This window comes from Uloborus diversus, chromosome 6 (genome assembly GCF_026930045.1).
Source record: "Uloborus diversus isolate 005 chromosome 6, Udiv.v.3.1, whole genome shotgun sequence".
NCBI lineage: Eukaryota > Metazoa > Arthropoda > Arachnida > Araneae > Uloboridae > Uloborus > Uloborus diversus.
In genome coordinates this window covers 144,837,143-144,849,599 of record NC_072736.1, presented here as the reverse complement: position 1 = coordinate 144,849,599, position 12,457 = coordinate 144,837,143, and the positions used below count along the sequence as shown (strand labels likewise).

Genomic DNA, 12,457 nt, shown 5'->3' with positions numbered 1-12,457 from the left:
GTAAAGTACCTGGACGACCGAGCCTCGCTCGGCTTTAAAAGAATTATTTTTTGTGAACTCGTGTTTTTCTAAGGTTCAATACTTTTTCAAATATACTTGAAAAGTATCACGTTAACGGAACATTAAGGTTCTCGATGCTTCCGAGAAACGAGAGATATACATGTAAACACTTCATCAGCAATGTTATTATTTCAGATTTTGAACTTGGGGCCAATTTTACTATAGTGAAATTATTTTTAACCCAAAACTTCCTTCCACACTATGTTGCGATTCACGATTTTATCTCAATCGAGATTTTCATTTAGAATAAGTAATTTTAGTGTAGTTGGTCACTTTACGCCAGAAAATGCTAGATACAGCATGCTATCCATAAAAACTGATGATCCACAAACCACTCCAACAAATTATAACAACAAAATATAAACAGTCTCAAGACATATTTCTTTTCGAAATAAAATTTGGATGCGTGATTTAAAAAAAAAAAAACATATAAAACTATTTGAAATGAAAAAAAAAGTAAATAGAATAAAATAAGACTGTCAAGCAATAGTTCTGCTTAAAAAAAAAAAAAAAAAGCCTTACATCGACTTACATAGTGCTTTTGAATTTGCTTTTAGCCAAGTGTGATTGAAATTAGCTAAAGTGGCTATTATCAGCCAAGCCTGGCAACCTTAAGCAAGTTTAAAATTTTAAAGCGAGAAGAGACAAATTTTCATTGTTATGGTTGCAAATCGTCTGCTTAATGTGTCAATTCACAATTTCTTTCAAGGCTTAACTCAATTAAACTTTACATTTAAAAACCTTTTTTTTTGTAAAAAAATCGTGTTTTTGCAGAAAAAACACTGATGTAGATGAACTTAGAGAGAATGCTAAACTACAATTAAATCAAAAATTTCACCCAAATCGTTAGAGCCGTTTCCGAGATAAGAAATATAAATATATATACACACCCACAAGAATTGCTCGTTTAAAGATATAAGATAAATTTTGAAGACCATTGGGCTCCTGACCTTCGTTCGTTGGAATTTCAGACTTTTTCGTCATCTAGTTTGATAGGTTGTCTTCTGGCCAGTGGCGTAGCCAGGGTTTTATTTCGGAGGGAGTCCATGTTCATAAAATTAATAAAGAGAGAGAGAAACTCTGCCCCAAAACAGATGTTTTCCGTTTTGCATAAAATCCTCTAACAAACTCAAAGTTCTAGTTTTTAAAACGTTTTTACCACACCCTCTTTTAAGAAAAGGACTAAGACAATGCTTGGTTTTAAAGTTGCGTTTTACCAGGAACTACAGTGTAAAAGTGTAGTTTCCCTTAACATTTCTTTTCAAGAAAAAGAAAAAAAAATTGTACTTCTTCAAATTTGGTATTTTTTTTATATTATGCTAGCAGATGGATTATGAGAGAAAAGAAATTGACATCTTCATTCTTAACTTTTTTTACCCGTTCCGGGAAGGGCCCATGGGGGGGGGGAGAGGGGGAGTCCTATAAGTGATATTGTCTATCTAATATGCACTATGTCTGAAGACAAATTCTTGAGAAGTCTAGGAAGGGAACTACCTTACACCCGATAGCTTGAACCACCGATTACTCGATGGTTTTTGCCGGTACCTCGGGACTTCAAGTTATCGGGAGTTGACTGTGTGTGTATATATATATATATATATATATATATATATATATAAGAGAGATGGGGGGGGGGGGGCGGACGGGAGTTATTTGACTTCTAGTTTAAAAGGGAATCATTACAAAATCGTTTACTACAATGAATCTAATCGTAAGTATAATATTCATTTATAAAAGGAGGATCCGAGGTTTTCTCCTTCGGCAACGTTTGGAAATTTAAATCGCAATTGCAAATCATCGTCCATGATGTTGTGAGGAGAAGGGGCTCCTCTCCCGAAAACTTTCGTAATAGTACTTCAAAATACGCAGTTGTAGACGATTTTTTGTGATGTTAGAGGAAGAAAGGATTCTGAGGACTTCCCACTATGGAAATAGTTCAAAATTGAAGCATTAAAACACCATCCTTGACAATTTTTGGCAACGTTAGAAGACCGAAAATTTTCAAAATTGAAACTCCCAAAACGAACTTTAAGCTGACCTTTAATGATTTAAAGAAGTTTTCCGGGACTTATCCCCGGGAATTTTTGAAATGCATTCCACAAAACAAATTTTAAGACCGTATTTAATAACATTAGTTGGGGTTGCTTTTACAAAAAATATTCGAAGTTGTAACTTTCAAAAGGCAGTTTTAGACGATTTTAAGTAACATTAGTGTGAGCAGAGGGTCAAGGGCATCAACAAGTTTTCGAAATTGAAAGTCAGAAACACAATTGTAGATGATCTTTAACGAAGTAGTAGCAGTAAAATGATTAGGGGGTCTCCTGCGGAAATTTTTTTGAAATTGAAGCCCTAATAGTAAAATTTGAGACAACCTTTGATGATGTTCAGAAGAGGGGAGTTTTAGGTGATCTTGATAATGATAGGGAGGGCGCTCTATTAGAAACTTTTCGAAATTCAAATCCTAAATACGCAATTGCCGCGGTCATCTTTGATGCCGTTAGGAGAAGAGATGGGGTTCGGGAATTCTCCTCGAGAATAATTTCTAAGTTAAACTTTTAAAAACGCACTGCTAGACAATATGTGGAATAAAGGGATAACGTTCGAGGACCTCGGTTACTTCTTTTCTTACATTTATCTACAACAATGAACCATAAACAAATAGTCCTGAGTTAACCACCATGTTCAACTCAGGATTAAATTCCTTTTTTCAAAGTAAGTTGACGCGTCATTCTTGTTACGTTATTTCTCACATATAGCTTCTCATCATCTTCAAATAAATAATAACAATAAATAGAAGATTTAAAAAAAAAAATGCTTTGACATAATAGGAAATAGTTTTTTTTCCAATTTAAATAGCATCAAATGAGTAAGAGCTACATGCGGATTATTATTATTAAACCTTTAATTTTTATGGTTTCCATACATGAATACTGAAAATACTTTTATAGTTATGTTGTGATGCACCTTAAAACATGTCGCCTTTTTCATTCTGCTGACAGAGATTCATAGTGAATACGGCTTTTAGTATTTCCTTAGTAAAATGTACAATGATAAAAGGAGTAAGTTACCTGTAATTCAATAGTGAGGGTTTGAATTCACTGAAGACGGAAAGCAATTTTGTAAACCGCGATGCAAAACAGCTCGCAGTTTAAAATTCAGTGCTTCAGTCTTTTAAAACCCAATTTTAATCCTGACTTCTAACTCATTGTCTCGCTCCCGTTTTCAATCCTCTGTCGCCCGACCAATCAATAAAGTTATAAAAGTAAGAAAGAAAAAAGGTGAAACACACGCGAGAAAAACTAAATCCGAGGCGCGACTCGTCACTGATGATGAGAGGCGGCCAATGAGAGACATGGAAGGCGGGGTCAGCCGTCCTCCAATGAAAAATCCCAGTGAAAAGCCGTGACGGCAGGGCGGGGTTACGCCGTCAAGTGACGTGACGTCTGAGGGGGCGGACGGGTCGCTCGTCCAATCAGAATGTGGATCGCGGCTGGATCTTTTCCCTTTTGATCTCAGGACCGAAGCGAGAGTGGCAGCAGCAGACCTGTTGACTTCTAAGCGACCGGACCATGTCAGAGACGGAAGCGATGCAGCCGGATGTTCGACCCCGAGCTACTCCCAGTCCGGCACATTCCTCAACTACGGACGACGGTAAGTCCTTAAGAATACGACTTAGAGCTCCAATCAAGCGCCCTGAGGCAAGTTGTTATGCCTTAAATTTACTTACATTTCTTAAAGACGGTTTCAGGAATTTATCTTGATGTACGTATTTGTTTTGAATTGAAATATTGAAGATGTCGAACATTTTAACAAACTATAATGCACATTAAAAATGCATTTCTTCAAAATAAAAATATTTAATAACTTTACCGACTTTGTGGATCTGCACTACTCTTGTTTATTGTAACCATGGTAACACTAAAGAAATGATTTTTTTTAAACTTCCTTTCCACTTTTGTGTGAGTAGTTTTTTCCCTCTATCTTTCTTTTTATCTTTTTATTTTTTTTTCTAATATAATATTGCTTTTGCACGAAATCATCCTTTTTTTTCATTTTCAGTAAAATCGCTGTTTTACGTTTATCTCAGTTTTATAAAAACATGTTTTCAGAAACAGCTTACCTTTAATACTTGCAGATGAAACTATCAGTCACTTTTCTGGATGTTATTATTATCCTACAATTTATTTTCAGATCTGTCTCTTCCTTTTCTCACAGCTGCAAAATGATATAAAACTTGAAATGATGTAAAACTTAATTCTTTAAACATAAATAAATTGGTACGAAAATTATATATATATATATATATATATATATATTCTAAATAACGACATTAAGTTTCAGAGAAGACCATTTTTTGTGTGCTTTGACTTTCTTGCAGAATAGTAGTGACAAATTTCGTGATACTCAAATGAGCATTCTCACTGGGAGACACTTTTACATTTGCTTTATGATTAGCATATTTCTTTTTTTCCCCCCTTTGCCTTGAAGCACTAATAGATTGTAATTAAAAACACTCTTCAGCTGATGGGTGTGTTTTTAATTCGTATTAGAGAGTATAGCAACCGTGGAGCATCTTACAAAGCAGTCTAATTTTGGTGAATATTCTTTTGTGTCATACCTTAGTACGTTTTCTTTAAAGTAAGTTTTCTAAGTACCCTATCTCATTTTATGGGCAAAATATATGAATGTGTCTATATTTTCTTTTCTTTTCTATTCTACGTGAAATCAATTTGTTAAATTATCTTGATTGAAATGAGTTGAATTGAATCTTAGAGTTGTATATTTCCGTATATTTTCATTATAAATATGATTATTTAATTTCGATGAAATCCAGCTACAGTTAACAGTAATTCAATTTACACCTTTAAATTTCAAAAGCATCTGTAGTAGTAAACAAGAATTTTGTTGACAATTTAAATTTGAATAAAATTCGTCTGTGGTTGACATACATTGCACTTTTGATTTCGGTCAGTTACCGTAGCCAAAACAGGGGAATGTCGACTTTCACCGGTGATTCATCGAAAATATTCATTCTTTCGAGATGCCTTTCCATGTAAATTTTGGTAGTATTCACTGAAGCTGGTAAGTGTGTATCTCGACATTTACCAGTGTTCCGACTTCACTGTAAACAAAAAAGAGCTTTTCTGAAAAAGAACGGGCAGCTAATGTACCTAAATTCTGCCATCAGTAACATATTTGGCAAAAAGGAGGGAAAGTTCCCGCTAAAAGTTAGTAACCTCCCTAACAGAGTTCAGAAGTTCTGAAGAAGCCCGAAATTCTTGCAAAGCATCCAGAGACCGCATTTCACCTTCATTTGGGACTCAGTCAATCTGGACGGGCCCCAATTGAGCTGAAGGTGAAACACTTAACAAAAAGTTGATTGGTTGGAGGGGGGGGGGGGCTGGGGTTAGCTGATACACGAGGTCAATTACATTGCCATTTCGCACTTTTGGGTAACAGGAAAAAAAAATGCCTGATAAAACAATGAGATGTAGTTTTGCTTGTGCAGCTGTACTTATTTCTTCAAGATGTAAAACATCACTTCGTTAATACTTTTTTTTTTTTTTTTTTTTGTAAAAAAAAAAAAAAAAAAATCTTCTGTGATAAATTTATCAACCAGTCAAGGTATGCCAAAATATCTTATTGCATTTAAAAAAATCTATTTAGACAAATATTTTAATATTTTTTGGATAAACCTTTCTTACCAGTAATTCAGATAGACTCTTATATGCAGTCAATGGCCACATTCGACAATGGGTCAGACGATATATATTTCTACTCATATTCTAAATCTGTGGAAGAAAAATTGGTGAAGTCCATGCGGTGAACAACTGGGCACAATGAAGTGTGCATTAAACGCTACGTTTTTTTACATGAGTCCAACTTGTGATTCAGATTAAACGACACCATAGTCGGACTAGATTTTAAATAATGTAATTTTTTGTTTTTCTAAACTAAAACACTTTTAATTTGATATTGTATCACTTTTTCTCCTTAATATGTTCTGTAAAATAATAAAAATAATACACTAGATACAAATATATTTTGAAATACTAGTTATTGCTTTTCTCTTTTTATGTATCAACTGACCCCACTTTTTGGGACTGGGGTTAGTTGATACAAACGAAGTGGTAACATATTATTTTTACGCCTGCCTTTATTATTTTACATTAAAAAATAAATAAATATATTCATTAATCATTACACATGATGGTTAACAGTAACATCTTAGATTACGCGCACAAAAAAAAAAAAAAAAATAAATAAAAAATAAATAAATAAAATAACAGAATTAAATTCAAAAATTCTCAAAAAAACAAAATGTATCAACTAACCCCAGTCTCCCCTTATAGTTTAACACTGGGAATTAATTTTTTTTTCCAAGATTGAGAAGACTCCATTTATGCAGAGTGTAGCAATTTAGGAGACTTTTTGGCAAATATACTTGATTTTCCCAGGAAACTGGTGAAAACCAGTGAAATTCTGGAACGTTGCCCGGAAATGATCCATGGCGGGCGGCGCACACAAGGGGATGTGCAGGGGGTTTGGATCCCCCCTATGTTGTAAAATATGATTTTTGAGTAATATTTTAAAAATGGGTGATCAAAATCCTAAAAGAACACAAGTTGTCTTTTTTGAAAAACATACGTGAAGGTTGAAAACAAAATATTGTAGAGCGAAAGGAGATTCTCTGTCTACCGCAGATGATTTGTCTTGCCCCCTTTTTTTTCAAATTATGGAAAAAAAAAAGAAAAGAAAAGAAAAACATAAACTATTGTGTTTTCCGGTAATTTAATCAAGCATTTGTTATTAATAACTTATTTGGTTAATTAATGCATTTTATTTATTAAATAATTTATTTTTAAATGTTTTTCGTTGCTAACAACCGATTAAATCAAAATAATATGCTTTTCGTCGCATTGGAGTGGTACGATACGAGAATGGTCCGACTTTCGACCGCGTCCTTGAAAAATTCCTGTTAGCGCCACTGTCTGTGACATTTCGTCTTTTTTTTTTTTAGTGTTTCACAGTAACATAAATACTTGAAGTATGTTGTTTTATCTTGTGCATTGTTGCATGTAAGAAACGTTAATACACAGACATGCAATAATAATGGTGCTGATTTAATTCGTTTAGTTTGAAATATTACGATCTTGGTTTTTGTTCAGTTTTGATCAATTTTACTTCCTTTCTACACACTGTCCCATGCACATAAGGGCCATTCCACCGTCACGTGCGGGACAACCAGATTCTAAATTTTACCAACATTTTGTTATACCTCTTAATATTTTAATTAAAAAGGAAGCACATTTTTTAATAATTACATTTGACCGAAAGATACTTTTTACATAGTTATATTTTTATAAACTAATTTTGTTGTTTAAAATTTAATAAATTTGCATACGTTACGTCTAGAACATTCAAAGTCAACCTTTTGTAATGTCTTGTAATAGTGGTATCCGCACGGCTTTGCCCGTAGTAGAAAATTATAAAAGTCATTTGATTCGCCTGTATATTTACAATTAATGGATGATGAATTTCTCGCCAATTTGCTGCGTTAGTTTGCTCGACCATGTTACGGTAGTTTGCTCGTCCACGTTACGGTAATTTTCTCGTCCATGTTATGGTAATTTACTCGTCCATGTTATGATAATTTGCTCGATAAAATGTTCTTAAAATTGGAATAGAAAAAGGACAAAATTGAATTTTCGAAAAATCGCTTCGAGGTACGCATTCCTATGCTACAAACTAATTTTGTGCCAAATTTCATGAAAATCGGCCGAACGGTCAAGGCGCTATGCGCGTAACAGACATCCAGAGAGACAGATATCCAGACTTTTAGCTTTATTATTAGTAAAGATGAATTAGTTAGTATTTTTGCTCCATTAATGTATCACTGATGAAACATTGAAGTTCACTGTAACCTGATTTCACTGCCTTTTTTAATGAAATAGATGATTTGTTCATTTGACCATTTTCCGTGTACAAAGTGGCCTTTTCCAGGGAATGGTCCGTAAAGAGAGTATACACAGACAAACATATTTTATAAAACCGGTCAAAATGGACTCAACACACATCAAAACGTACAAATTAAATAAAAATTCGAAAACATACACGAATCCAGTTCTATATGAATTAGATATAGTTGAAATTAAAAATGAGTTGTTCTTGAGAATTGTACGAAGTTTATGTTTACATAACACATTTGAAAGTTTTTTTTCTGGCAGGAAGAGGGTGGGGGGGGGGGGGGGGGTGACACTAAAAGTTAACACCTCGTGGAACGCCCGCGCTAGGAACGCCAATTAGTAAACCTCTACGATCCAAACAACAAAAAACCAGTCAATTCGAGTCAATGATGCTTGTTGTAAATTAATAAAAGTAAACATATTAAAAAACGCGATAAACTAAAATATTCCTTCAACGTGGGTATTTATGAACATTATAAAGGAAGGAGTAGCACGGAGTGGGAAACAGAAGAAATTTATTTAATGGTTGAAGAATAAAGTTTTTTTTCCCCTGCTAATAAGTAAATGTACTTGTAATTTTCGATTTTTTTTTCAACTAAGTTTCGTTTTCCAATTGCAAAATTTGTGCTTGCTGATTTTTCGCTAATTTTAATGATAGTGGTCCGAAATCACGAACGCAGCCAGAATTGAACTTCTTAGGTGAGAAGTGTATTGGATGTATCGACTTTCTGCGTTTATAAACTACGGTATTAGGATTGATAATAATGATAAAACCAAGGGCTCTGGGAAGGTTTAACCCATCCCCTTCCCCCCTGCTGCGCAGCCTATCCTTATCATAACCAATGATTTTTTCGAGCACGGAAAGTTTTCAGAGGAAGGTCGCGAAGTTAGCCTGTAAGTTTGTTTTCTTATCAAAAGGTGTCATATTGTACAAAAGTGTATTTTACAGACACTCTGCTGAAGATGCGCCTCTGTGCAAGATAGTTCTAAGATTATAGTCATGCAGTGGCGTAACCAGGATTTCATTTCGGAGAAGGTTCAATCAGTGGCGTAGCCAAGATTTCTTTTCGGGAGTGGGAGGGGGGGGGGTATCAGAAAGTTTGACAAATTGATATGGAGATCTTCTTAAAAATAAGCAAAATAGATTTTAAAGACGAAAATTTATTTAACTATTATTAATGACAAGTAATAATTTTGAATGCATTTGAATTTAAAGCTAGGAGCAAAATTAAATGCAAAATATAAATTTGAAAATTGCAACATAATTACAAGAGTAATCTTCTGTTAGACATAGTAATTTTTTTGATAACCTCGTCGGGAGTTATACAGGGTTAGATTAAAAGAATATCCGGTTTTAAAATTTTATATTTCATAAACTATTGCAGTTAGCACTATAAATGATGCATAAAAGTGACCTGGGAATTTTTTTTTAAACTCATAATTGTTCATCGTGTGTGCCTTTGGTAACGCGACACGCATCTATAACATACATTTTGGAGTGTTTCACTGTAGATTCTTCGTAATGCTACACATATGCGATCTTTCAGTTCTTGGAATGTTGTAGGTAATGGAGTTGTATAAACACTGTCTTTGACGAAACCCCATTAAAAAATTACATGGGGTTAGTTTTGGGGATCTGGCTGGACAACGCATAAAGGGTAAATCATCAAAGCACGGCCAATCCAGCGTTGCGGAACGTCAGTGGCGCAGCGATGTGAGGGGAGGGGTGGGGGTAAAAACAGCTCCCAGAGGTCTTGGTTTTAACATTGTTGCTAATCCTAATACAGTAGTTAACACAAGTATAAAGAATGTTGTGACCAAAATACCCCCTCCAGGACGTTGACAGCAGATTCGATCTCAGGTCATTTCGTATTGGCAAACGGCTTAGCTGATCACCATACGAGCTGGGACACACCGAGCGAGGGGAAATACGGTGTTATGTGCTTCGCTCTGTAAGTCACGTAGTGTATCAATTGGCGCTGCAGTCGTTTATATATATATTTTTTTTCAGTACAATTCACTGAAATTTTTTTCTGTACTGTAAGCACTCCATTTTACAGTAATATTTATTGCAAAACTTTCCTGAATTTTAACAGTGTACGTTCAAAAAAAAACTTGTGCAGCTGATCTTTACTTTATGAAACATTTAAAGCGGTTAGTGTAAAAGTTTTTGAAACATGAGTTTTGAAAACAGGGATATTCTTTTATACTAACTCTGTATATTCATTATCACGATAAACAGATAGTAAACCAAACCTATCAACCTATTTTCTCTCATTTTGCTCCTCAGATATGTTTTAATTCTCTTTAAGCACGAGAAACTCTTTTCGGCAGAACACGTCGTAATAGGAAGTGTGCTTAACGGAATACTTACTTGTTCTACAAGAAGAATAAAGCCGAAAACAAAATTCTCAATATAGTTATCTTATTATCATGAAGCACAACTCTAAAAGAAAAAAAAATCAATGGTCAGGGTCTCACCAATCATAAAGGCAATAGAAATTTTTAAGTCAGGCTGTAGTTGGAGTGAGATCAACAAGCAATCTTCTTGATTGCTCAATTATTATATGAAACGTAAGGGTGTAAAAATATGGCATATTTTACTTAGATTTATATCGATTAACATAATATATACATATGTTCAGTTTATAAATCTTGTATCAGCTTTGAGTTGACTAGCCCTATAATAAACAGCTACTCTTTGATTTCACTGATTTTTAAGAGAATTGGTCGTAATGGAAAAAGCGTTTCTACGTTTATACGGGAATCATGCTTGGGTCATTACAAAAAACGCGATTTTTTAGGTCCAGGATAGTTAGTTTTAAAAATATTTATTTTGAAACAATTTTTTTACGAGATTTAGAAAAATATAACAAATTTTGAAATATGATCAACAAAAATTAATAATTTTTTTTTATTCTTTTAAATTGCTTTTTCACTGAACGGAGGGATACTTGTATGCCTCCGTTACATGTCTCAGCACATTTCTTCCCATGAACCTTTTTCATTTATTAAAAAAAAAAAAAAAAAAACAGTAGATTTAATAGTGCAATTTGAATTATTTGGTGTTTTTTTAATAGTTTAAAAAATTATGAAATTAAAAATAGACATATCATTCATAATCTTTTGAATCACAGTCAGTCTTTCTTGTATCTTTCGTTCAGGATCTAATTAAGTATAAGAATTTCCTACAAACGGGAGTACTGACAGCTCATTACAGACATTTAGAATCACAAGTAGCTTTTTATAACTCTGGGTCTAGTGAAGCTAAACAACTTAGTGGGAAATAATTTCAGCGTTATTCTCTTTGAAGTCAAACAGGGCCTTAACTTTGTGTATCCTCTATTCTTGATTTTAAAAGGTAATTGTTTATGTACTATTTTTTTAGTTAAAATTGAATAACTTTTTTTTTGTGAATTCTAAATAACAAAGTTGTGTTAACCCTAAATCAACACAATGGGCAAAGCAAAACTTAACTGTTTGTATCCCCCGTATATGAATCATACGTTACAGTACAGATAAAATGGAAGATATACGATCAGTATTGGAGTATACAACTTTTTTAAAAAATCCATTTTAAGAAAGATGCGTAAAATTTTATCAGTTCAAATCGTGTTCCTCATACAAGATGCAAGTTTATTTAAATACAAAGTTTTAAAATACCATTTAAAACATATATTTACCAAACGGTACCCTCCGTTCAGGTCCAAAATTTTAACTACAAAAGAAAGTGACAAAATAATCCATAAAGAATGTGACTATGTGAGGGTAAAAAGGTGCCTAAAAGGAACAATATAAATTAATTTAAAACAAAATGGAAGATTTTTTTTATGAATTCCAACTTCAAAAACGTACATTTTTTTGTATAATGACCCATATAACTTTATTGTAAGTTCTTTCTTGGAAACTAAATTATCGTCACGATGATCCTTTTGCACGAGCACAATATTCAATACTTAACTGATTTTTTGTGAGAAATATACTTTCTTCCGATACTGGGTTGCCCGCTAACGAAGAAATTCGGGCACAAGATTAGCAATTTCTAAGCATTCTTAAGATTAAAAGTTAAAAACCTTAAGAAGGGTTAAAATCTCTTCAGGTTACTATGATATAGAGTGCCTATTACTTGCAGCCTCAGAGCGATGATAATATACTCGTACTATAGAGTGAACCTTCCATTGTTAGTGAAGTAGAAAATGGCTTCCTGGATTACAGTGGAAGTTTCGGTCAAAAATGAGAGGGAAGTATCAAATCCAGAATTTAGTATCAAAACCAGTTAATCCGTGAATTTTCAAATGTTTTATTGAGCAATCATAGATGGCTATTGTCCTCACTTGGTTGAAGTTGGCGTTTTGGGTCAATTTTGAGGTCCATCGGCCTCCCTGCGCTGGTGCTCCTCTTAGGTGATGTTGTCCATATTCCGCGGAATC

At 33.8% G+C, this 12,457-nt stretch overlaps 1 protein-coding gene across 1 annotated transcript in view; it reads left to right on the top strand.

Annotated features, from left to right (window-relative positions):
* Nucleotides 1-3,629: 3,629 nt before the first annotated feature.
* The window catches only part of LOC129225018 (photoreceptor-specific nuclear receptor-like), a 76,111-nt gene continuing 67,283 nt past the window's right edge, over nt 3,630-12,457 (top strand). The window contains exon 1 of the mRNA XM_054859565.1: nt 3,630-3,711. Within this exon, the coding sequence (XP_054715540.1) occupies nt 3,630-3,711 (82 nt within the window). The remainder of the gene's footprint in view (nt 3,712-12,457) is intronic.